The sequence below is a fragment of the Rissa tridactyla genome, chromosome 5 (assembly GCF_028500815.1).
Source record: "Rissa tridactyla isolate bRisTri1 chromosome 5, bRisTri1.patW.cur.20221130, whole genome shotgun sequence".
In the NCBI taxonomy this organism is placed as follows: domain Eukaryota; kingdom Metazoa; phylum Chordata; class Aves; order Charadriiformes; family Laridae; genus Rissa; species Rissa tridactyla.
The window spans coordinates 77,466,476-77,493,944 of NC_071470.1; the positions used below are offsets into that span (position 1 = coordinate 77,466,476).

The window sequence follows — 27,469 nt, forward strand, 5'->3', positions numbered from 1 at the left end:
GAGACCGTGTTGACAGCATCCCCAGAATCAGCAGGTGAACAAGCGAAGGGATCGGCCCAAGCCCCTTTCTGCTTCCCATGTTTACGCTACGGCCCGGAGCAGCGTCGAGGAAACTAAGCTTCAAATCAAAACAGCGTCAAAGTAGGAGTTCAGCTTTAAGTATGCGAGTTGTGAGTTGGCTCGTTCACTTTTGCTTTTTTTTTGTTGTTGTGTGTTTTTTGTTTTTTTGTTTTGTTTTTTTTTTTTTTTTTTAAAAGCCATCAAAATTAATAACAAACTCTGCCGATCGTAGACAGCCCAAGGCCATTCTGTTCTCTCAGAAAACAAGAGTACCCATCACTGACATCTCCTCCCACACATGCAGCTCCTCGGATAGGATTAGTACGATAATTGCCTTGTTTTGGAAGGATGTTTGCCATGGAAGCTTTTTGTTTAACACTCTGCAAAGGAGCAGTGGAAAACAGAAGTCTAGCATCTATTCTCAAGTTTGTGACGGTAGATGTTGTTTTGCCCCGCTAGTTGCACAAGTACCCGGTGCTTCTGCTGGCTCCTGTGCTGAGAACGTGATTACGCTCCAGCGCGACTGAAATGAAGCATCTGGAGAACGCAGTGCCAAAAAATTGGAGGGCGGACCAAACACGAGGTGCGAAATCGAATAAATGGTAAAAAGCCATGACCCAGCGAGAGAAGCAATGCAGGAGAGGAATAAAAAAACCCCCAAAGCCACACCGGATACCTTCGTCCATCCCATTCAAGATTTCGTTCAGCTCATCCTCGGTGTATTCGCAGAAATGCTCCTTCCAGCTGTCCCCGTTCTCGCTGCGCAGGATCACCAGCTCTCTCTCTTTCCCACGCAGAGCAGCAAAATGGGGGATCTCCACAATCACAGGCCTGGCACAGCAACACAGCGCGTTAAACGCACACGGGAGAGAGGAAGAAACAGGATTAACAGCAACTCTATTCCGTCTGCTACAAAGTGACCTGGAATTCTACCTGTTGCGCTGGAATATTTTGGCACAATCCTAAACTAGTAGGTCACTAACACGTACGCGATTTTTACAGGGACCCAGTAAATGCCGAAGGACAGATTAGAAAGTGCATTCACCTCGTTCCACAGTGTGAATGGTATTTGGTGAGGTAACAAGTGCTTAGCTAGAAATTTGATAATTGTTTCGCAACTTCATTAAAAAAAAAAAAAAAATCATGCTGGTTTTGGGTGTCACTACTGTCTGGGTTAACCTGTGCAACTTCATTTCAAAGAGAATCTACTGTAACGTATACGAAGAGCGGGACAAATTCTGATCTCACTTATACTAGCGCAAATCAGAATAATTTCATTGCAATGGTGTCCTGCGCCAATTTCACTTCACCGCTAATTCTACGTATTCCAATGAATTTATTCCTGATTTACACTCTGGGAGAGATAAAGGAGGTCTGAGGAGATCGGCTGGGTTTCTATTTCCGTATAGGAGATAAGAATTTGCCTTGTTGCCTTACAAGCAGATGTCAATATATGTATCAGTCCATATATATATATATACACACATACAACACATATGTGTACATATAATATATCTATATTTATATGCACATATACATACACACTCTTAGAAACAAGAGAGCAAATACAAATAGATTTGTAGATACACTTCTCTAATCAGAGGACTCAGTTTACCATGTACATAGTAAACGTCACGTGTTCCATTAGACTGGTGACATCCAACGTATAACTCATTGATTATTCATTCCTCGACACAAAAGACATCTTAAAATTTACAGTAGATTCTTTTTTTTTTTTTTTTTTTTTTTTTTGTCCCAATCCAGGTTGCTTTGCTACAGACACCAAGCACATCACTAGGAAGATTTCATGCCAAAACAAAAATGAAGGCCACAGTACTCGAAGAAAAAAGATACAAACATACCACCAAAACAAAACCACAGACCACACGGGTTGAGAAATGGTCCACCAAGGGTTAGGTATACAAAATTTCAAATGATAGAGAGGGACAGTATCATGGGCATAATGACATAAAAAAATCATATTGCAGGAGGAGGAGAAGAACGGGGAGGTCAGCATCCATCAATTTGTTTCAAGTCTCTCCTACCCAAGGAATTTGGTCCCAGGAGGCCCCAGCTGAAGGATTCGGCTGACCAAGCTTTCTCCCTCATTAAGTGGGGGAGGAGCCGTAGGCAGATGAAGTTTACTGAGTACATCCAAAGCAGCAGTGAAAGAAAGAACATAAATAAACTTTTATGTACTTTTTGTGCCGGAAGGCCAGCGCCACTGTCTGGTCCACAGAGTGGAATTAGGCTGTACACTGAATAAGGTTCCGTCCTAGCGGTAGACAATTTGGTGACCCAAATCGGGAAAGTTGGTTGCGTTAATTCAGGCTCTTTTCTTGCTTATGGGAAGGGAAGGGGAGCGTTGGCAGCCAACGCAATGGGGACAGGATTCGGGCCTTAGAATGCATCTCTGCAAACAGTCATTTTCTGATTTTACCGCCAGCACAACACCTAGTGAAACACTTGCAGGAAGGCCACAAAGTGCTGAGCATGACTAAACCTGTGCTATGGCCTGGTCTTTCAGGTGAGACGTTCTCCTTAGATAGAGAAACCATTAAAAAGAAAACGCTTAAGGTCCGTTTGTGTGTGACAAAAGATAATGGCAAGACCGAACGTGACGGCACGATATCTCTTGCGCTCTTTAGAGTTCTTTTTTTTTTTTTTTTTTCAGAACTGCGTCTTGCTTTTTTACCAGATTACAGCAAACAGCGAAAGAGCCAAACCGTGTCCGGGGGATGTTCTCCTTTCACGCTGGCAGTTCAAAACTACCAATCGACTTTTTTCCTCTCCCTAAGCTCAAACTTTTGCAAAGAGCACTAACGAAGATAGTGGCTCCGATGATTGCCCGTTATAAACGGATTTTAAAGCAACTGATTTGTTTTGAAATGGATTTAGACTATTGCTGTTTACAGTTTCCAAATTAAGCTATTTATTGTAATAGAAGGGGTTCCTTCGATCATCCACTTTTGGATGCCACAGTTGACAGGGAGAACAGTTGGTAAAACAAATGAAAAAAAAAAAGAAAAAATGTGGATAACTGCTGCTTTCAGCTGAAAACTGCTAAAACAAGCTCAGCAGCAGCCACAAATCTGATCTTTCCATGGGTTTTGCAGCACGGGACAAAAGAAACGGCCAAGACATTCCAGGGTTGTCCTATTGCTTAATTTAGCCATTTCAACCCCAGAAAAATCAAAGGCGCTGTGCTTCCCTGCTAGGCCAAATTGCTGGTAACACAACACAAGTCTCTAAAATAAGCCGCCGTAACTTGTGTTGTATTTGCAGCGGGCTTTCCGTTCGGGTTTTAGATCAGTGCTGTGCGATTCACGCCTCAGAGGTAGGTTATTTCAATAGAGCATGAACCGCCTTTCCTGGCTCCCGAGGGCTCTTTTCCCACCATAATACCACAACGCTGTGTAATAATTACGTCCAAGGAAGCACGTTAACCTTATCTCTAGCGGTTAAAACGCCCGTTTTTCAAAGGAAAAGGCGTAAAAGCTGTGTGAATTGTTAACTAACAACTGATTCGTATCTGGCCTGACCAGCCTGTCACCACACGTTACAAACACCTCGCTTTCTGTTCAAGCCTCGAGAAAGGAACCATTTCAGTGCAACTCGCAAAGAGAGGCAAAAACGGACCGGACATTTTTCCTTTAGGCCCTACGGGCACCCCTTACCCAAGAAACTGAGCACCAGAAGGTCCGACTTCAATCAGACGGCTGGCCAGCCCTTCGCCTTCCACCATGGGAGGCATGGTGGCCAGGCGGTGGCGTTTCACCAGCCGGCAAGTCACTCGCGTGGGAGCCGTGCATTTCCGCGGCGGGATAATGATTCGTAGGCCGTTATGTCTGCAACCTCTCATGGCGCCCCCGCGAGCATCCACCATGAAGCTAACTAGGAAGCTGAAAAATCAGGGAGGGGGCGGGGGGAAGGGAAAGAAAAAAATTAGATACGAACCACGTCAAAACTCCTTTGGTTATGTTCCGCTTACGTTAACAAACGACGTATGCAAATATAGCTCTTTCTCAAGATGTACAATTGGAAAAAGCCTTTCTCCCATTGTGAAGCACCAAATCATGCTCAGATCACTTATTAATTAAACTGACAACCGCTATCTAAGAGTTCTTCACGGCAAGTCTTATTTTTCGGTGCTGCTGCGGGTAAAAATACCAGCAGTCGCTAATTCATGTGAGCCCGCGTAGATGTACCTATTGGAGACAAAGCCAAGTGCAAAGAGCACTACTCTGTACCTGCGAGCATTTATTATTGTAAAGTTGGCATTCTTTAAGTACTTTACGAGCAAATACATCTCATCGAAGAAAATTATTTATGACTCGAGAATTTCAAGCCAATTCTGATTGGAAGGGTTGTTGGGTTGGGTTGGTTTTTTTTAGGTTACCTATATCATTTTCTAGTTATTTGGTAAACTGTAATTTCTAACAAGAAACAAATTTCTTTCTGGAGTGCGGGGACGCAATTTGTAATGCACCAGTGGAGCTAGCACCTATTTATACAAAAAGCCCAACACGTCTTCATTTTTTTAAGCCAAATTTGGATTTTGGTGAGATGACCATAGGTCACTGTCTCAAAGGTTTATTGATGGATTTTTGTTTTTCTCTGTTACTTTGCACGGCAATACAACGTCCCCGTGGGAAACCTACAGCGAGCCACCTACAGGGAGCCCTCTTCTAGCACACGGCAAATTATCTCATTTATTTCTTTTTCTTTAGAAGGGAGAAAAACATTTCATGGAATTTCTTTTATGCTGAACTTCTTATAGTTCCATAGGTAACCAACAGGTAGATTTTGATAGGTTTGTTATAAAGATCGGGGACATTCTTGGGAAAGGTGTAGAAGTACTTCCATTTTTTAACTTTTTTAATTTTTGTTTTTTACTGGTTTATGACTTCGGATCATGCCTGATGTGGGATGGGAATGTCAGGTTGTTGGAAGTGAAAATAACAGTAGATGAGCCAGAACGGTATCAGGCCTACTTCTAGCCACTAAAACAGAATCATCACATGGGGAGTCGCAGAAATGCTACTGAAGGACCTGCAATAGAGAGAAGCCCTTATAACACGAGTAACAAACCCGGGGCGGGGGGTTCCACCGTCCCCCTTGACCGTTCTGCGCAACCAACACTGCATCCACTCATTGTCCACACAGCTACGAGGAATTCCACATGCTGTTAAGAACACAACACTCAACACGCCGTGCAAAGTCGGAGAAATGGATGATGGAGAGGAGCCACAAGCGCCGGTCAGAAGCACACCATGCACCACGGATGCCAGTCTTTCTCACACATGCAGTCTCCTATTCTACTGCCATTCATATACCTCTAGGTTTTGTTTAGTGTAAAACTCTGGGCAGTACAACCATTATCTCATTCCTTTAGAGGTTGGTGTTTCTGTGGTTTTAAACAAGGGGGGAAAAAAAGAACATGAAAACATTTTACAGCTTTTCGATTCGCTGGGGATTAATTTAGAAAAAAAAATGGGAGCTTCCTCCATAAAATACATACTTTATACATTTTAGAGCACAGATGAAAGAAGAGCTTAAGAGATACTAAACGCTCAATTGTTGCAACAACGCTCTACCGTCTGCATTGCAATTTTCCTTTAACTGCACAAAGTAGTGTTATCAAAGTGGTTCTGAATGACGTTTCAGAGCATCGGCCCAAGTCTCTCTTATAACGGGCGCGTTATAACACTGAGCGCTGGAAGAACTTTCACATTTTGACGCTGACACTATGAGCAACAGAAGCGCTACCCCCTCAATTACCAGACGCTAATGAGCGCTCCTGCTGCATCAGATTAGCATTCGCATTTCTCATCGTGTAAGCTGTCACGAATACAATTTTGAGGATTCGATTGTCTTCCTTATTGACGTAATGCTCCAGATTGTGTACTTTAACCACTGGTTTGTCTCCATCGCTGCCCATCACTGAAATATCAGTGCTAGGTCATCCGTCTGTCTTACGTTCGCCTTCGCTTATGTCCCCTTTTGTGTCTCAGCAGTGCCAAAACCACTGTTAACTGCCAGAAGAATACACACGTACAAAAGGCCCAAATCAAATAATCCCCTTTCTGACCACGCTAATGGCTTCTGTCGTTTTTAACACGGTGCTCTTTCCCCGTATAGTCGTTCCTTTCAGACTAATTAAAAAATAAGCTGAAATGGCAGTGCCTTCTCATAGGCGCACGTTACACAGTTAACTAGCTTGTGGTGTAGAACCAATATAAAAGCTGAAAAAGCAGAATTAGTTTTTGATTTTGAGCATCCGTAACAAACTGGTATCTCGCCTCGCAGCCGTAGCCCTGCGTTCCCACCCCTGCCAAACTTGGGATCAATTAAAAACGGAGCATGGCATTTGTCTCTAGGAAGCGCCGGAGATGGGAAGGGGTAGTTGGGCGTGCTCAGGCCTTCAAATTGCAGCTCTTGCTTTCAGTTTCAGGTCACTCAACGTGCCTCGCGGGTCGGAGCAAGGTCTGCCGGTGAATCGACCATGAGGTCTATCAGCCACCTATCCCTGAAGCACACCATTGCTCCGAAGAGTGGGACAATAGGCAAAGCTAAGCGTCATTGGAAGGTGGACACAAAGATAACAGTGGTTAGGATAAAGCCAGTAGGACGTTATGATTATTCACTGTAAAAACCAGCTGTTCTTGTGTTGAGTCCTCAACACAAGAAGGACATGGACCTGTCGGAACGGGTCCAGTGGAGGGCCACAAAGATGCTGGGATGGCTGGAGCCCCTCTGCTGTGAGGACAGGCTGAGAGAGCTGGGGGGGTTCAGCCTGGAGAAGAGAAGGCTCCGGGGAGACCTTCGAGCCCCTTCCAGTCCCTAAAGGGGGCGTGCAGCAAGTATGGGGAGGGACTCTTTATCAGGGAGTGTAAAGATAGGACGCAGGGTAATGGCCTCAAACTGAAAGAGGGGAGACTTAGATTGGATATCAGGAAGAAATTCTTTCCTGTGAGGGTGGTGAGGCACTGGAACAGGTTGCCCAAGGAAGTTATCAATGCCCCACCCCTGGAGGTGTTCAAGGCCAGGTTGGACAGGGCTTGGAGAAACCTCGTCTGGTGGGAGGTGTCCCTGCCCAGGGCAGGAGGGCTGGAACTAGACGGTCTTTAAGGTCCCTTCCAACCCGAACCATTCTGTGATTCTGTACAGATCAAATATATTTACTAAATAATGAGACACTGTCTGGCAAACAGGAGAATACACCAAAAAATAGATTTGTGCCGTATCCCTGAAACAGAGCCCCAGATGGAATGGGAGGTTCCTGACGGGTTCGGTGACTTCTGGAGGAGTCTGAAGCCACCCAGGAGACCGCAAGGACCCTCAAGCTGCTGGGCAGCCGAGTTCAGGCAAGCACACAATAGCCTCAGGGCAGCAGTGAGAGATTGGTGCCAATTATCGCGCTAAATACGGAGGAGCTGGTTCCCCAAACCAGCTACGTACTGCTATGAAATTCCCAGAAAACAAATTTCAGAGAACCCGCATGAATACAGCGCAAAAGAAAGAAGCTGAAGGGGGAGATTCCTCAGCTCCAGAGCCGTGGCATAAACGCCTGAAAGGATAGCACAAAGGATGCAGGATTTGTGGAGCTGACACAGAATGGGAAAAAATATGTTCTTTTCCACCATACCACCCTGTTTATCTCCCAAACTTTTACCACGTTCACTTTTTCAGCCACTTATTTAATTTGATTTCTTTTTATCTCTTTTTTTTTTTTTTTTTTTTTTTAAATCAGCACACTTAAGGTAACTTTGGGTAGGCAATAGAGCCAAGCAAATAATTCATAACAAAGCATTTCCTGAATCGTTGCAGCCTCTTTTTCTGCCTATTTGCCATATAATAGGGCACTTGGATGGTGACATTACTGTTCCAGGACTGGAAAAGCTTTGCCCTTTTGAAGGACTCCCTATCTCAAGATACAAATAATCCCTACAAAACTTAATGCACGACATAAAACGTGCTTTCTGAGATACGTGCATTTAGGGACGTGAAAAAAAATTGTAACGTAAAGGAAACGTAAAATGCAAAGTAATTATTTTGTTGCCCACGCACGTTATTTTTCCTCTCCCTGACGTTTCTTTTTTACCAGATGGCAAGTGAGACGACTGAGATAGGAAGAGACTGGACTCAAATGAACAAACAGGACTAGCGGGAACAGGAGAGGTAAATCTTTGCATCCGTCATCCCCGCTCTGATTTAAAACTTCTTAAGATCCTCCTTCAGCAAAGGGCACTGGGCACCTCTGCTGATGCCAACTCAGGGGGCGTAAAAAGTGACTTTTGGCAGGAAACTCAGGGTTTACCCCATGTTCCAGCCGCAGGAAGCACTACCAACCATCTACGAACAGAGAATGAAGAGGAGAGGGCTCATTAGAGAGACACACAACCGGCTGCGAGGAGTTTAAAAGGGGAGGGGGAAAAGAAAAAAAAAAGGAAAAAAAAAGAAAAAGAAAAAAAAGAAAAAAAAGAAAAAAGGAAAAAAAATAGAAAAAAAAAGGAAAAAATGTCAATAAAAGGGAATAAAGGGAATCAGAAAGCTCTTGTCTTACAGGTTGTCAATAGGAGAGGAGAAGGAAGCATCCTAAAAAAATTAGGCTGGTAAACGTTCTTTACGTGAATCTTGGATAATTTATTATAATATTAAAAATTAAAGAAAACGTAAAAGAAACCAAAACAACTCACGGGAACTCCATGTAGGTATAAGAGCTGCAGTTTTCAGAAGGGGTTAAAAATGGCGTAATAGGGAAAGGAAAACCTTAGCAGGGACTAATGATGGCCGGGAGAAATGAGGTAAAACTGAGGAGAGGGAAAACAACATAAAGAGGACAAGACTTCTGGACAGCTGATAAGTAGGAAAACAGGGATTTTTAGCCATTTAGAACAATGCCATTTAAAACAGAGCTATTTAAAACAAAGGGGGCCAAAATAAGGGAACTGATTGATCAAGCAATGCATCAAAATTACACGTACTTTTCATCAGCAAAAGTCTATTTCAGAACACGCTTTAAATGTCCGTCCAATAATGACTATATATAAGGGAAGCATCCTTCTTTAGCGCTGACTTCAGTTTATCTTGGCGACCCATGGCAAGAACTTAAATTTCAATTAAGTGATGATTCCAAACTCAAACTCAAAGCAGACGATGGGTTAAAGCAGAAAAGTCAAAATTTGTATGTCAAGGGCAACAACGAGACGGTCTTCCTCAATACTAAGACAGCCTGCGAGTAAGTTTCATTTTCTGCCGGTTTTAAAGGTTCGGTTTGAAACGATGCACGACACAAACACGTGCCCCTGACGGTCTTGCAATCTGGGTCGGTACCGAGCTGCCCTGAGATGTAGCAAGGCGGCAGTCCAACGTAATAGCCAAATCAATAAAACGAAGTCGGGCGGGGGAAATCATTGCCTTCTCTCTTCTAAAGAGAATGAAGGGGAAATCAGGATTTACTTTTTTTTTTTGAAGAAAAACTAAAGAACAAAAGCAGTTCTTTTCTCGGAGTGAGTTATAGACTGCAGTGGAGTCTATACGTGCTTCTGGTTAAACACGCGGTTAGCAGTTAGATCAAGCATCGTCCATTTTCCCCTAATTTAGCAATGCTTCCTCATAAATAAGAGAGGCCATTGCGTTCTCTTTAATTTTAGAGCAATTAAAAACTACACACTTGCCATACGAAAGGTAACTATCTCAAATAACGCTGGCTACAGCATCCTGCTGGTTGAGGGCATCTACAAAAGGCCCCTAAATCTTCCAGGCTGTTTCCATGCCTTCTACAGGGAGCGGAGCAAACAGCAAGGGGTTTTCTAACGGTTCCACTTGAATTGGCTCCATTTTACCTCAACCCAGGACAGAACAAAACACGGACAAATATATACGCATGGGATTTATCCACCTTACAAGGACAAAAGGTTGGGGTGTATTTTCATGAAATACTTGTATTTTAGATCTGAGCCTGAGTTATCCCCTTTGCGGATTTGATTCATACGGAATTTATTCATGTGGAATTAATTCTGTATCTACGCTCACTCGAAGGATAATAGCAGGATGAACAAATAAAATAAAAAAATGGATGTGTCAGCGCTGCGGGGTGTGTGTGTGTGTGTGTGAAAGAAGACAGTTTATTCTGTTCTTTTTGAAGAATCCCTGTCATGTAAATAGCTTTGCAGAAGAGTCACGGTTTCGGGTGGCTGCGAACGCAAAAGCATGTTGGCACTCAAAGGCGCCTCTCATTCTGCAGCATCATTGGAAGAGCCATGCAAACCTCGCGGCGTCAAACGTCCTTCTATAACAGGCAAGAGTTCTTTGAACACACAAAACCCAGAATAGGCAAAATCAATCCAGCACCCACTTCCACCCGGGCAGGTCAGGTCGGATTATTCTCTCAAACTAGCTAGGCAGGCACACATGCTCTCGTCAGGTAGCAGGGAACAATAAAAAGGCCTAAGACATTCTAGACACAGTTTAAGAACTTTTCTGCGTACGTCATCTGAATTTTTAAAAGAAGCTGGGAAACGAGGAGATAGCAGCATTCAGTGTTAGTCGCGGTGTGAAGATGCAGAAACAATCAGGGTGCTTCAGCCATTGTAAAGTGTTCAGCTGGAGGAGGAAAACTGATAAAGAGTCTGAAATTAAGGAAAAAAAGGCCTTGATCCAGCTCCCACTGAATTCAACAGCAAGTCATTCAACTACCTCAGTGTGCTTTCCATCAGGCTGCAACTATGCCATCCATCGGCAAGGCAAAATACACATTCCAGGAGGACAAAAAACATGATCCTACACGGGGAACCACTAGAGAATTAACTCACGGCAACATTCTCTTCCCTGCATTAGTCAGCTACAGAGAGATTGAGCGGCATGACCTAAAAAATACGGGTTTGTAGCTTGGGGTTTTTTTTGGCCAATGAGTAATTTTACACAGCTGAATATTTTAGAAGATTTTCACCTTTCTACGGTTACGTTAAAGGAAACGAAGAGGTATCGTGCCAATAAACACTCGATTTGCCACTCGGTGAGGACGATCTCCTTTGGGAAGGTACCACTTCAGGCGTTCTGTGCGGGAGGCAAAGCGCCAGTGATTCAACCACCAGTCAACCCAGGCCACGCAAAAAATGCACGTGGCATGAAAAATTAAGCATTCTGGGTCTGTGCTGTTATCCTACTAGTTCCAATATGGTGGCGCAATTTGGAAAACGTGGCCTAGCGAGTGGCTCTGCAGTTTTCTTTATACAGACAAGGGAGATGAAAGCCCGCTTTGTAATATAACAGTTGAAACAACCAAACCTGTCTACGGTGGTTTGTGTCGGATTATTCGTGGATTTTTTCCTTCCTTTTAATAAGACTAAACCACGCCGCCAAGAGAGACAATGTATCGTTAATTAAATCAACGGCTAAAACAATCTAGGAATGTAGAAGGAGCTTTATGAAGATTTTTTGCAGTGGACTTATTATGGGACCAGTATTCTGTTCTTATAGAGGACGTGGCAGATGGGAGGAAGTGGACGCTTACTGTCTAAGAAGAGAAATAGGGCCATGTGTCGCTATTCCTGCTAGTCAGATACATTATTATTTTTTTCTCTTGGCCAACGCACACTATCAAAACACTAAAGCATCCTGACGTGAGGCAAGAGAGGGGGATAAATAGGGCGGGGGTGAGACGTGCAATGTATTAAAGAAAGAAATTATGCAGAAGTTCACCTGCTGTTGTCATGATCAAGACATGGAGAAGAGCATCTGCAACAGAATGGATGATGTAACATCAAAAAAGAAAAGAAAGGGGAAAAAAAAGAATGAGTTAAATGAAATACGGAAATATTGGAAAAATGAAACAGATTTCTAAATTAAACACATGAACGTATATATGCATATCCATTACACGTGAGAAGGTAGGAGTGAGTATGGAAAATAAGGCCTACGTAAACGTCCTTGGTTACAAATGGTCACTACGGCAGTAAAGCTGCAGTGACCTTCTGTCTCTACGTACGTTCTCATACTGGAAGTCAGATACCTACAAAGTACAGTTAGTCTCTGAGTAAATCCTTCAGAACCAGATTAGGGGAAAGGCTGCTCGGTTTACGTATCCACATCTACACTTTGGACCACAGCATATCAAAGGGTAAGGTATCTAAGGCGATTCCAGCCAGTGTTTCTCATAACGCAATACATCGTTACTTTCTTTTCTTCCCATTTCCTATCAGTACGTTCTGTCCTCCTCTATCTTCCCTTTCAACATGTTTCTTGTCCTCCTTTCGTTCTGCGCTATAGAACGACAAATTTCAAATGTTCAGTTTGACCCGTTTAGGCTCTTGGTAATGCCTCACACGGCCAGTTAGTTAGTTTTCTGATGTCGCTTTTTATTATATATATCTCCGTTGCCATTTTCTTCCACCGACATGAACAGCCATTTTTTCTTAATGAAAAATGCCTGCTTTTCTTTTTTTTTTTTTTTTTCCTTATTGCAACTTCCGGACTAAAGGTCATTAAGGCGACAGTAGAATTTGAAATCATTTCAGCTTTCAGATTTTAGAAATGACTATCAGCTGGTGGCTGCCAGGTCCTGTTTCCATTAACTATTTCCAGGAAATTAATCTCACATTGGGGAAAACAGCATCATGGATTCAAAAGACAACACTCGAAAACGTATTTTCTTTACCTTGTTAGCAAGGATCCAGCCTCCTTTTTTGCAGACATGCAGCTAAGAATGATAATTCACGTTATTTGTCACGGTTCGACTTGCCCCCTCCCTCATCCTTCTCAGTCTTTCATTGATGGAAGCAACAACTTCCAGAAAGGTAAAATCACTGATAATATCCCAACTGGTGCATTTTATCAGATACAAGTACTGATACACGTGGATTGTTTATTAGTCAAATAGGGATGTCTTAATCAAATTATATAAATGAAGTCACTGCCTTTCATTAAAAAGTTTTACTGGGAGCATGTCAGAGCTGGGAAAGCCGCAGAGCTGCTACACGTCTTGCTCTAGAACACAAAAGCGAGTTAATATCACAGCATGAACTCCAAGCTCCTTCCTCCCAGTGCCACGCTAGGCCAGATTCGCCTCTCTTCTCATCTACCACACCTTTACGTATTTGTCAGCAAAATTCTTAGAAATATCATCTCTCCAACTAAATCGTAGAATTTTTTTCACTGTACCACCATAACCCAGGTAGGAAAACAACATGATTTTGCACCCGATTTCTACTCTAAAATCTCACGGTCGCCCTTCTCTTTACCATTCACACTTCACTACTGGGGGTGATAAGAAGACATAAGAATATGATACCGTCACGCAACGTCTAAACGCTGCATGTGAAATCTCTCAGTACAGGGGTTGTTTTTTTGCCTTCCAACTTCATGAAAATATGTGTGTTCTTCCACAATAGGCTATGGTGAGATACGAGATTAAAACTGTGAAACGCATTTGCATTTATGCAGGCATTTGTTCTGTCTCTCCTAACGCTTCAGCAGGAAATTACACATAACATCCCCTAATATTACCTAATTATTTTCTCGCTTTCGAAACGGCTGCCAAAGACCCTGGCCAAACACCCTGCTTTTCTTTCCTTCCCGATGAAATTCCCAATCTACTGGAACAACAGTTCCATTTAAATTTTAAACGGCTGGTTAAAACACTTTCCCCTTCTGAAATTTCCGACATAGAGAAGTTTTGGTTAGTTACGCAAAGGCTGAAATATATGCCTGAGAAATTCCACACCAAGGGAAGAGTTCTCTCTACATTTATCCTTTTGCTTGGCGGCGGCTTCACTGTGACCCACGGAAATGCTTCCCTACAACGGGAGATCAGTGAGAACCCAACAACAGTCTGGGGTTAGCCGCTCAAGTAGTACAGGGAGGGAACGGTGTCATTTTTATTTTTTTTTCCCCCCAGATGGCACAGAATACAACACTAAAACCATCTGTGCCAAATAAATTACCGCCCAACAGTTTGCCGACGTCTTACTTTATAAAACACGGTCTGAATTCAAGACGTTTCCAGCGTCTTGGGCAAAACCAAGGCCATACCCTTGCTTAAAAGCCACTAACGATGTTTATATGGGATTCCTTTTCAAACACTGAGCGTTTTCTTTCATCCCAGATGTATTCTACGGTACTTCTACAATTGCTTCACTTTTAAAACAAGGATTTACAAGCGAAACTCTACTAGGCAATGCATTTTCCTAGGAAAAGAGATTTAAACAAGATGCAGCCCAACAGTTTATGATAACTTAATGGCTCGGACAAATCTAAGCAAGATAAAAACGAAGTGGTGTACAGTCTTCTCCAAAGGTTGAGGAAGCGTTATTGTAGGTTTCTTTATTACAAGATTTAGTGGCAGGTTAGTCGGTATGTATAAAAGGAAGAACATAATTTGTGTCGTGTTAGATGTCACTACTTCACACAAGGCTGCAGGGAGCGTTGCTCCTCTTAAAATCACATATTCTTATCCTACCGCTAGCAGCCTGGTCATCCAAAAAGACCTAAGTATGGCTCGTATTTTTCGAAAGAAAGCCACAAAATGATTGCGCATCCAAGAATCCAATGCCACTCTTCTAGAAAGTGCTTAGGTCATCCTCTGCAATCACTGGGAAGACCTACCTTTCTGAAAGTGAGAAGTAATGCATCCTTTGGAAAAAGTCTGTGAACTATTTCGGCTTAGAATAAGCCGCCAAAGCAATTTCAAAGCTTCCAGACTGACAGATATCTAAACGCATACCTACTGTACACATTAAGTATTTTCATTTAATGTGGGAGTTTTAGAGCTCAAGAAAAGCAAATCCAAACAACGCCAGCCGCAGCCAAATATCCTGCTGCCGGCTAACAAACAAACTTCTCCTATGTGTCACAAAACCAGGCAATTTGCAACGGCACTTATGACAATATTGGTCCTCTTCTAGACCGGGGCTGCCTGTCGTTCCAAATGGGACTCCAGTGCTATTTTTTGAAAGATAGGGACTACAAGATTGCTGTCAACTCGCTTGAGATTAACCAAAAAGAGTCAGTTGTGAGAATACAGGAACATAGTGGCCAATTCTGTGTAAAGCACGTGATGTTTAGGTGGCTTGTCTATTACACAGTTCACGTAATTTAAACCCCCGGGTTTCTTTTTTTTTTTAAAGTAATCATCACAAACACCTGAACTACTTCACCAGCCCTGGGAGAACTCACCATCCGGAGTGATGAGGCCCCTGGTCTCAGTCATCGCTAACTTTAAAAAGGCACCGCATGTATTTCTCTGTAAAATTCACACAAACGCATGTGTCTGTGTGTCAATTCTCTCGTTCGTTCCTCTTGAACTCGACCGAAAGCTCACTGCCGCGCAGTGATTTCAGCGGATAGTCTCGGTACCCCGACTTGCTCGACTCTCAGAGCTTAAGAGACCGTAACAATTTACGTTATGGAACTGCTCTAGGAGGCAATGAATTAAAATATAACTCCTAGTTACGCATTAGCTGAAGCTGCTGCCACTGCAGGTATTCTGTTTCTCTTTTTTTTTAGGATAACGTTAAGTGATACACTCACCCTGAATGAATAGGGCTGGAAGAAAGAGCCACATTGTCCAAGTTTTCAGGGCCCCAGCTCAAGCGATATGAATTCCTTTCAGCTTCTTTGGCCAGAGTTGTTACCTTGGTAAGCAAAAACCCCTCCTTTTTACTACAATAAAATCAATTAATCAACCAAACAATAACAAGATGTATTTTGCATAGTAGTGCTTAAAGCATTTAACTTTTCTTTTAAAAGAAAACAAAGGAGTAATAACAGCATTAAAATATTAGAAACCCCTTACTGGAACATCTTGTGCTTGCTCAAAGGAATCGTATGTTAGTGGTCGCAGTGAAATGAATGCTGTGATTTACCAAAGTGGCATTTCCTATATCTTTTTTTTGTGAACGACAAGCACGCTTCGGGATAGCATCTTGGAGAACAATGGCCCTGAGTTCATTAGATCACCTGAATATTTAGCCCAACGCCTGTTAGAATCATACAAAAATCAGGTAAAATGGAGAACAGCATAAAGACAGTCCCCGTACTATGTTCACGCAGATCATCTATTTGTTTTGGCATAGAGTTCACTGCTGCACTGTGTAACATGCCATTAAATCTCATGGAAAATCAGAGGGGTTTATATTAAAATAAACGAAGCAGCATACACGATGTGGTGTCCTTGCAACCTAAACCGTAACCTTTTTATACTTCTGCGTTTATCCCCCCCGCTAAGTGAACTCAGGAGAATTTGCTTACCTGCTGGCTGGGGATGACAACCGTGTCGTCGATCATGGCACTGTCCCTCAGGTAGGAGGCATGGCTCAAGGTGTGGGACCTGTCGGAACTGAAGGACCGCAGGCTGGGGGGTTGGTAGGATGCCATAGCAAGATACCGGCAGTACAGATGATGTTGTAAAGGTGTCATGATAGATCGAGTGGGAGAACGAAAAAAGCGTGCTATTAGCAATATGATGCAGCTTCCAGGGGGAGTAGATAATAGTCACGGGGGGAAAAAAACAGAGCTTTACAAATGCGCGTTACGCTACCTTTCTGACCACGGGCCACAAAGTCTTTTGACTGACTTGTTCGCTTCAAACTGCAGAACCTAGAGATTAATCTAGATGATAGTTTATTTTATGCCGGCAAATACTTTGTACTTGGCTTTGTGGCACGATAATTTCCTTACAGCAAAGAGCATGGATTTCTTTTAAGTAAAGCTCTTTGGAGAAGTTCTCTCTCCTGACACGCCAACACAGGCAAACCACGACGGAAAATCCGAATGCGACCCCCTGAAATGACTCTTTCTGAAGCTTCGTTACGATCTGCCTTCTCCCCTTAAAACTGGAAATCAGTAAGCTTGGTGTCTCGTCCCCTGGAAGGTACACGCAGCAAGGTGAATTGTGGCCAGCCGCAAGCTCCCGTGTGACACAAAACTCTTCCTCTGTCTGCCAACAGCACCTTTAGAGAGCGGCAGCCCCAACGCGAGCAGCGTTTGCTCCGTAAGTACACACAGCTCTACAGAAAACCGGTTGCTGTAGCAATGAGAGAAGCAAGGCGGTAAATAAGCTGCTTCCAAGCACCGGCTCAGAACGCGGCTGCAGTATCCACTAGCAAAAAGCAGAAGAAAAAAAAAAAAAAAAAAAAAAAAAAAAGGACAAATAAGACACCACAGAAGGACGTACTGAGGTAAATGGGGGTCCTGCTACCAAATAGCACCAGTTTCGTCCTTTAAATGTTTGCTAGCAGCAACGTTACAATAGCGATTTTTAAAAACGGATCAACCTTCAGCTGCTGTAGGTGTACTCTGGGATGTTGTTCCGCACCTTGAGGAATACAGCACAGGGGACTGAAGGAAGCGGTTCTGTTTCCATGGCTTACACATCCATGAGTGGTACTCCTAATGACTAACACGCTGGCTCAGAACAATAGGCCGTTTATCTAGCTACACGGATTTTTGAGGGATAATTCATTTTCAGCAGTTGGCAATAAAAAAAAAGTCGTGCGCACGTTACGGACAGGAGATTCAAGTGCTTTAAATGCAGATCTTATTGGAAATCGTATTTTACCATCTCCTTCAGACCATTCAGCCTTCTTTAATGGTAGTTACATGCCCTCAATGATTTTCTGGATCCATTTTTATAAGCAAATGGTTATCTAATTTTTAGCGGAAACGTACGACATTGAAGAATAATCAACGCTATTGACCATCAACTTATACCGATGGCCTATTTAGCATATCAGATGGATTGTACAAAACTGGAAGCAAAGATAGCTATTACACAAGTACCAGCCTTAGGAAAGTCTTGAGGAAAAAAAACCAAGCCACGCATAAATAATCTCTCTTACATGTCATGAAATGTCTTTCACCCAGACAAGTGGAAGAGGTGAGACATGTAAGGCTGGCAGTATTGGAATTACGCGTTTCTGGAATAAAATTCTGATTCCATTCAAACCACCAACAAAATTTCTACGGGGACAGAAGTTCGCCCTAACTCCCTGCCTATATAATTTCAGAAAAAAATTTATGAAATTATGAAAGGGAACCTTGACTGAAAAGTATTTTGGTTAAACATTTTAGTGTGAATTGGGTAGGCGGAGTACACCTTGCTTGCTCGTAACGAGAGTAGGCCAGCGAACGGTTGTTCTGTGGTTGAAAAATAAGCCTCAGTAGCAGCCCCCATTTGCCATCGTTATCCTTTAATTCACTTCAACGCTCGACACTTTCGGAACGGCTTCACTGCGCCATGCAATGCTGGTAAGAGGGTCGCCATCCAAGTTGTAGGTTCTGCTATTCAGCTCACGTCGTGTCCTGGATAAATACTGCCTGAAAGGAAGCGTGTACTAGATTTGCCTGGTTAGCTGTATGGTGATTTTCTCCACGTTCTCCTCCAAGTACCCACCGCTACCAGCAGCTCAGTACATAGCCACTGCGTAGCACCTGTATATAAGCTCCAGTAAATATCCAATACATTGAGGCTATGGGCTTTATCTACAGGCAAGGTATGCACGAGCATGACCGAGGCCCGCAGGAAATCAGAAGTTTAAACTTCCTACGAGGCTTAATTTCAAAACTAGTGTTCAGATGACACTGGACTCCTTCTGTGAGCTGCACCAGCTAAACAAAGAGCAAATCAGTAGTTATAAGGTCTGTGCTTCTGAGACTTAGAAGTAATGGTACTGACTGAAACGCCAGTCCAGTTACAGAAGCGTAGGGACAATTGTTTACTACTACAGTAGGTCTTCAGGAATCCTGTTAAAAAAAACCCCAAACCTAAATCACAGAGGCAAAACTAGTTTCTAAATACAGATTCTTTCCAAATCTGGTTGATAAATCTTAAGCCACAGGGGTTGCGGGCTCAACAGAGACTGAACTGTGGAACCCAGGAACACTACAAAGCTCCTGAACATAAAAGTGTGCCTTCCCCACGGTAGGTATTGCACAGGCACGTATCACCCACATCTTCTAAGCCCTGATATAAAGCCCAGGTGATATCCAGAAAATAAGAGGGGCATACTCAGACCAAGTTTCTAATATGGATGACCTGGAGACCATCCCGGTCACATCCACATCCACTTGCCAGTCTAGACAGAGCTCTAGCAATCCCTAGTTCCGCTGAGTGTATCTCTTGTTGTGGGAAGTATATGTTGTTTCAGAAGCTGGGAAAACAACCTGGCATCATCGAAAACTGTAAAAATCAGCCTTGAAAATGTTTCTCTACTCAAAGAGAGAAAGCCATCCTCACACCTGTCATAGACCAGAAAGGTGGAAGGGGCTTCCAATGAAATGGAGTCTTTTCAAACACTGGTGATCCGATATGGCCCGAATCAGTTCTGGCTCTCACCATCCAGAGGGAGAATCCAGCTAGCGTCGTCCATTCTCTTTATTTTTTATTCTACCACCGTTTCTCCACATGGAGAAGGAAAATGGCTGACCTTCCCAGGGCATGGTGACAGGAGGACACCTACCAGCTGTTGCGATCTAGTACAACTTCCCCGATCCTTGCTAACTCTTATCTGTGCGGGAATCGGGGATGTTTCTGTGGGACAATGGCTCCGTCATACCACGACCTTTCCAGACAGAGAGTACTCTCGGATGAGCGTTCACCACTACGTATCGTACCCATTTGAGACTACAACTATCTCCAACAGCAGCGGCGTCCGTTTGGTTCTCCAAATTAACTTTCCGGCGTACAGCAGGCCTCCAAAATGGATGAAGAGAGATGGGTGCCATAAAAGGATACAGGAGACAACATGTTGTCATGCTATGGAATACCTACCTGGGCATGGTGCTAATGAAAGCATATGGAAAAGAATGAAGGGGAGAGAGAAATAAAATAAATAGGGAAGATGGTTACAAAAGAAAAAGGCATGTTTTTACATCAAATTGTTTAATGCGTAAGATTACGTGAGTCTGGACTGCTAATACTATTTTGCTTTACTGAATTTCTTGAAAAAACCCAGGTCAGTGTAACACAATGAAAATCACATTAAAGCAAAAGCAAAGTAAATTAAGCGGTCTCCGTCAAAATTCTTACAACCGGTAACCTCACAGTGACAGAAAGTGAGACCACAGAGCTAGTAAGATGTACTTTTTTCCTTCGTTCTTTCTCCCTTTGTAATTTTGCTTCATTTCAATGTAATCGTGCTTGATACAGGACGGGAAGTAATTTTCACACAACACAAAATAAAACACATAATTACATGCCAGTGAAAAATCTACTGAAATCCACTGACAGCATTTAAAAGCTAAAATACTCTAAATGGGAGCAGAAACCGTCTGACACAATCGTTTCCATACATCTTGAAATAAAAAAAAAATACAAGAATCTTTGTCACCATTGAAAGCGCATGAGAAAAGGTTGGGATTTTTAAGAATTCTGATGTAGTTCGTAAACATCCTCTGAGACTTAAAAAGCCACAGAGTCACTTTGTTTGCAGTGGATTCACTGAAGCTGTCTAAAAACCAACAAAGACTGCAAAGCTTCTGAGACCTGAATGAGGAGGGATTTACACATGCTGTGAGGCAAACCCAACTGTTTCCTGACATCTTTCGTTCCGGGAGCAATTCAAAGCCTACTCAAGTCAACGGAATGGATCCTTACTGATTTCACCCAGCCTCGGAAACGCTGCCAGAATAACAATCAAGGCTGGAAAAGGAGGTAGCTTAAAAATTCCTTCTGTTGCCAACATCTCAACTTTTTTTTTCTTCTTCTTCTTTCCCCCCTTTAGCGAACCCTAGCTCTAAAGGCAGTAAGTCTGGAGACACTGCTGTTTTACGCTAGGCGCTGTCATTTTCAAACAGGAACGCCCGGGTAGCCTATTCCGAACTCGAACCGTGGGCGTTAATCTGCCAGTCTGAGTCTACGCTTACGCTCACTAGTAAAGGCTCTCGTTTTGAAAAAGGATCGCTGTACTTTTTGTAGACCATTCTCTAAAATAAAATATTCTCTAAAACAAAAATAAAATAAAAATTAAAGCTACAGCCATTATTATTATGTCACAAATACATCCAGCCTTAAGTTCAACTTGTTAGATATAAGCAAATCAGCCAGCTGTCTGGACTGAACACATTTTTTCCAATTTTATTTTTTTTTTATTTACAACATAAATACTGTGCTGTGCCAGAAGAAGGAAATGATTCTCTTTCCTGCTAATTCAACCATGGCGAAACAGAAAGAGTCAATGCGCTTGCTAGCAATATACTCGCTGCCAACCCAACGCAGAATGACCGAGGCCATTGCTCCTTCCCTTATATCTATAGCCAAACTACTCCCAAAAGTCAGCTCAATTAATGCTAAAACGCCGTGTCCAACTACCCGCCCACCCCCTGACTCATGTCAGGAGGAGATGGGGATGAGTCATGAGCCCTTTCCCCAGCCAGCCAGACTCTTCTTCCTTTGCCTGACCACAAAGGCAATAAAGCAAGCTACGCCTTTTCAAGAACCAAAAAAAAAAAGAATCACAAACAAATTCTTCACTAGACTCTGCATACAGTTTTAGTGCCAAACGTATTTATTTCTGGACTGGTCAGGAAATATTCCTTCCGACCACACCTTTCTCTGACAAAGTGACGACTGCCACAGTGACATACCCAACGAAGAAATGTTGACGAGTGCATCCCATGCCTCCCTTGAGTTAAAGACCCCGAGAAAGGGATTTCAAACATTTATAACAAAACGCGTGCGGAATTATCGTAAGAAAAGATAGGCGTCCAGGCAAATACCTGTCAGATCGTCCTCCTTCCAAGCTGTACCTTAGGTAGTTCATACCATCTAAGAACTGGCTGCTCGGTAAAGAGTCATCTCCTAGTTCTCTGAGGTCTTCTGGCCTAAGGTACTCTCCTCCATCTCCTGTCATTGTGTCATCACCTTGAAACCAACCACAGAAGGGACAGAGATAAGCACACACGCACAGGTTTGATTTCAGTTACAGGCTGGGATCTAACAGCTGCATGGCACAATAAACGGGAAGGCATTTTCCACTCAGGAAACACTGCAAACCGCAAGCAATTAATGTATTTAAGGAAATCGGCACATCAAGCAGGATTTAAAACAAAAAAGAAAATAATAAAATTGAAAGCAAGGTGATTAATCAACTAGATTTAATCTAATTTTTGCTGTGGCACATACTGGTAAAGGGCAAATCTCTTTCCTACTCTCTAAAGCATGGTCTCTCTCTTCCTTTCTCCATTTTTGCTCTCCGGTCACAGCTCTATTGTAAGCTATATGGACAGTTTATGATCAAATACAACCACTGACTTGACTGTAAGCTATGTATTTTCAGCTGAAAAGGGGTTTTCTGTGGCCTTATGCCTGATATTTGCAAATCCGAATTTAAACTCTCCATTGTCCACACTCCACAGCATATGAGGCTGTTTCACCCATGTTCCAACACCCTTCTGCGATCACCCAAAAAATTCCTACTTCTAAATCACAGTAATACCCAGAAACGGGAAACAAGCTCACATGCATAGATGGTAATGATCATTAATCAGAAAAGTGATTCATAATGAATCAAAGCCTAAATGATCATTGGCTGCTGACATAGTAACCTTATTGCGTATCCTGTGACTAACAGGGTTTAATTTTCTTTTTTTTTAGGTCCAAAATTATTTTCCCCAGGAAATTCCGCCTCTATGAAGTCACAGTTTGCTTTTCCCTAGCAGACTTAACCAGATTACAGTGCCAAGCAATGTGGAGATGTTGCTTTTCATTCCCATTTGCGACACGCTTTCTCTCCACGGTTTCCGCCTGGAGACTTCGGTCCCTTTCCCGATGGTTCATTACTACTCGCTGAGCCTGGCAGAGCCTTGGGGTGGCCCACAGAACCGCGCACCATGACCCTGGGCCACCGATAACCTTCAAACCTTCTCATTTTCTAAGCTGCACGGGCAAAAGTCAAGAACGTGAAGCTCAGTGACACGAAGGAGACTGCAAGCGTTATAGAGGAACAGTCTTCAGGGGCTACACGTTCCAGGTGCAGTAATTCACCCCCATCTGCTGAAACACGACGGATGGTAAAGGTTAGGTAAGCCGTATCCATGCCGTTTCAAACAGAATTCATTTGGGCATCAGGACAGTTGCCACTTGTGGCATTCAAAGGCCACTTGTGTCATTTAAAGCCTTAATAAAGCAAAATCGCAAAACCCAGTTATGGTAACCGCTGCTATTTCTGGTAGAGCATCTTCCCCCCACCCTGCAAACTGTTGTTGGTACGACAAGCCACAGGAGGGGAAGGAAGAAATCTTGGTATTTGTTTTCATGAAAGAAATCAAGCTAGTTTTTCTAGCTTGATGTTTCAGCTAATAGGTAAATAATTTAGAATTTGTCATCTAAAAAACTAAGTAACATTTGGGGTTTTAAAAATATTTTTCGTATACAGAAATATTGTATGTAAAAATGAGGCCTAAATCTTTTTGGTGTAACAACAAAAGCTCTTGAGAATCCCATCTGCCCACATGAAGAGGGAGAAACCGGGCACAGTTTCACAGAAAACAATAAAATGCATTTAATCATTGCATGTTTCCCGTCTCCCGACAGATGATGCCTCCTGTTTCCTGGGAATGTCACATTATAAAGCACGGGGCTTAGTGAAAACTTGGAAGATGTTAAGGCAATGCTGTTAATCAAACAGCAAAAGGAATTTCAAGTTATATTTCCGATAAACTTATAATCACGCCACACATTCCATCTATAACAGAAACAAAGGCAAAATCTTCACCACTTCCATCATGCCCACATCCTTTAAAAAAAAAGTAAAAATATCCCAAACTCTGCTCTTATTTCCGCTTTGGCGTCTCATCTAAGAGTTGTCAATAACGGGCCTAAGCAACGCTAGTTTTATGCGATGGGAACATCTGCGAACAGTAGTGAGACCATCCGTGAATGCCTCCCAATGTCTTCAGGACATCCATGTGTTGATAACCCAGCGTATTTGCCAGCATACCAGTCTTGAGTGAGTGAACTGGAAGTTAAAGTCACTCCCCGCCAACCCCTTGTGCCCTTCCATCTTCCCTTAATGCGATGAACTCCCCAAAACAAGTCGCACCTCCTAATGTAAAAAGGGGAAAAAATATATGTATTTCAGTCTAAATGACTGGGTAGCAACGTAACGGTTCATACGACTGTGGTTACCTGAGAGTCTTACAGGGCAATTCCACATAGGCAAAGGGAATTGTTCTGAGTCCGTGTAACAAGCACTCATTCACCCTGCCGGTAATATTGCGTTGTCATTAAAAAGATCTAACGGTTACATTCCCGAGTCTCAGTCAACTCAAACATGTTATCTGTTGAGAAGAAATTACGTATTTGGCTGACCACGAGCTTCTTTACACGGCAAATCTTACCAGACGGTAGTTTTGTGGCGGTACGAGAAATAATCCTCTTTAGTGACACTACAAACGATTCATCTGTCATCACATTCCCCATCAAATTAACGACGGGAATGTTTTCATCACTGTGACAAAAACAGCCCTTGACATTGATGCTCCGTGATTTGCAGTGGGCATCTATGAACTTACAGATGGATTTTGATTTATCTTGGTGATTTATCTTCTATTTACTTGAAAAAATACCTTCCTTTCTTCCACGATCCCAACAGCCTTTCAGATGTGTACTCGACAGGGGAAAACACACTACAAAACACCGGGTGACCTTGCGCTGTGCCCCAGTTAAAGCATTCCTGTCCAGTCTTGGCCTCATGGCTGCTACTGCCCTTCTCTCAAACACCTCTTAAGAAATTTTGTCCAAATCCGTGTTTTTGAATAACGTCATCTTCTTTAGGGCAGGTTTGAAAGGATATAAAATGCACTCGAAGGGAAGTATCAAGTACCTGGAGCCTCTTGAAAGAAACGCTGAGTGTTTACTGGTGAAGACACTCGAACAAGAAGTCAAAAAATAAATAAATAAAAAAATTAAATCCCCAAACCTAGGAATCTCTTTTTACTTAAAGAAAAAAGTGGTCAACAGCTAAGTCCCTGCGCTTGCTGCTGCTATTAGTTTTGCTTTGCAGAGTGCAAATGATTTCAATACGATGGGTTGCTTTTCCAGAGCATAACACACAAAGCGGGACGGTCCCACCGCACTCTGAGCAGCGATCTGGTTAGTCCATTCATCTGCTTCCAGTGGCCAAACTAACGCCCTGGAACAAGATGTAAGACCCCTCAAAAGCATGTATTTTGTACAGATTTGCAACACTTGGGCTTCTTTCTTTTCTCCTCAGAAGGGGGGATAGGAAAAAAACCCAAAGGAGAGCACTTGAAGGCAAGAAGATGGATACAAAGGGTGGGACTGGCCGGGGCCAGGTTGCAGGGACAGCATAAGTTTAAGCAGGTTCCAGGCATGTTACTCGGAAAAAATGAGAAGGAGATATGGACCTGTTAGAAAAGGCGCTAAACATTTCTATGAGGTGTTGGCCACCTACAAAAACTATTAAATCAAGCAGCCTCTTCTGCAAAACCGGTGACCCGGCACTTTGGATCCAAGAGAGGGAAAGAAAGGATGAAAATGGAACAGAGAGGAGAAAAAGAGCGACAGTAAACCTACGAATCGGAATGGCAAAATTCAATAAACTTTAAGATACAAATACTACGCTTAAGACAAGGAAGGCCTGATACAGAAACTCATAATGGGCCCGTGAAAACCGCATCGATGGTTGTTAGTAACTTTACACAAAGTTTTAGATCTTTGCCACAACCAAGCCAACCAAAGGCACATCTATTTTAAGCAGCGAGGAGCGGCGCAGAGATTCTTGGGCTGGTGAATCCGTACGTTCCAGACTGCAGAGCGATCCAGAAGCAGTAGAGCTACGGTGATGCAACCAAGCTCTCTCACAGCTGGGGACTCTTAGCCATGCCCGAGCGGGCATCCCCCCACAATTCTGCACCACCAAGAGCAACACGGGTGGCACCACCTGGAAGAACTTCTCCACCTTGCTCTTTCGTGGTGTGCAGGCGCTCCGGAAAAACCCGACGGCTAGTTCTCATTGACTCACAAGACCCTGAACCTTTAAGACACTGCTGCCACAGAAACGGAATTAAAACAGCAGCCTGGGCAGCATTCCGCGGTGCTCCACGAGGCTCTGATGGAGCCTCACACCACCACGAAGCAAGAAGCACACCCTAGAGCCTACGAGGAGCTGCCCCTTCCAGTGATGGTGCGGTTAGTTGGGCAAAAAATGGCCAACGCATGAATGGGAACCTTTCTTACAATCTTTTAAAATGCAGCTGCCTGGAGTTTTTCCAATTTGCCGAGGCTGGGGAGCAGGAGTTAACTCCGTTGCCAGTCGCTGCCAAAGCCACGCTGAACTGTTTTCAAAGTCTCCATTAAAAGAGAGAAAACCAAGCGACTTGCAAAAATACACAAGTAATTGACTTTTTGCTCAAGTCAGCAATAGTCATATGATGACCCTTACTGCTCTGCTCCTCTTTTGGTTTGGTTTGTTTTGGTTTTTTTTTACATTTTATGCTGACCACTTACCATTTCTGTGTATTGTGAACCCGTAATATCCAAATATAGCAATGGATCTCAATTGCTAATTTCTAAGACAGCTCTTAGCAGGAAGGGAAGCACCTGGGAAGATCGGACCGGCCGTAAATATTCGCTTTACTCTAAGCGAGTGGTAGAGAGAAAACAAAAAGCTAATTTTGCTGATGATGATTTCACGTGTTTGAACACAGGCTTGGAGCATTATAAATCACTGGCCGGACTGCCGAGAGGAACAGGCCGCATGCTGAGACCACATATCTGCTCCTTCAGCGGCACTTTGGCCCAACACGCAGGATTTTACCAAACCATGGAAACCGGAGACCCGCACCGATGCTGCTGCACTTCCCTTCTTGGTTTTCTTAAATTCTACAAAAGGGAGTGCCATGTCCTACCTATAACACTGATTAAATCACGCAACAATCATGAACTTGGGGCTTCGAGCCCCAAACCGTGCTTTAAATGCAAAGTAACATTTAGAAGATAGTAGCTTTGAAGCACCAGCCACGTGCCATTCTCAGCTCAGCAAATCGGTACTGCTGGCTCCCAGAAGTGCTTCATTAACGTTTCTAAAACAGACAAGCTTCCCCCTTCCCTGAAATTAATTGTCCCCTGATATCAGGGAGCTACGCAAATGTTTGATCGAGAAAGCGGTTTGAGAATTTCCACCGCACCGCTCTGGGTATGCATCGCCAGAGTCAACGCCTTTAGGGCAGCCCCAAGAAAGGCGGCTCCCACCATTCCTGTAGGTCTCCCGCTACACCAGGGAAGTGCAAAATACAATTGCTGTAGGAAAAATTGCTCTGGAATTGTTTCTAACACAGCATAGAGAAAATATAGTCAAGAGTTTAAACAAAACAAGAGAAAAAAAAAAAAAGAGGGCTGTGATAGAAACTGCTAGAAATTGCTTTTAATAGATGTTTTTAAAGCCAG

At 43.1% G+C, this 27,469-nt stretch overlaps 1 protein-coding gene across 22 annotated transcripts in view; it reads right to left on the reverse strand.

Moving 5' to 3' along the window:
* The window catches only part of ANK2 (ankyrin 2), a 239,340-nt gene that overhangs the window by 43,259 nt on the left and 168,612 nt on the right, over positions 1 to 27,469 (reverse strand). For 12 of the 22 annotated variants that reach the window (XM_054204193.1, XM_054204187.1, XM_054204183.1 and 9 more), the window contains 5 exons: positions 21,778 to 21,922; positions 16,312 to 16,414; positions 15,592 to 15,695; positions 3,738 to 3,962; positions 737 to 891 (listed from right to left, as the gene is read on the reverse strand). In XM_054204193.1, the coding sequence (XP_054060168.1) occupies positions 737 to 891; positions 3,738 to 3,962; positions 15,592 to 15,695; positions 16,312 to 16,414; positions 21,778 to 21,922 (732 nt within the window). Of the gene's footprint in view, positions 1 to 736; positions 892 to 2,105; positions 2,205 to 3,737; positions 3,963 to 11,766; positions 11,803 to 12,721; positions 12,764 to 15,591; positions 15,696 to 16,311; positions 16,415 to 21,777; positions 21,923 to 27,469 lie in introns of all 22 variants that reach the window. The other 10 variants (XM_054204194.1, XM_054204178.1, XM_054204176.1 and 7 more) reach the window with 3 other exon arrangements.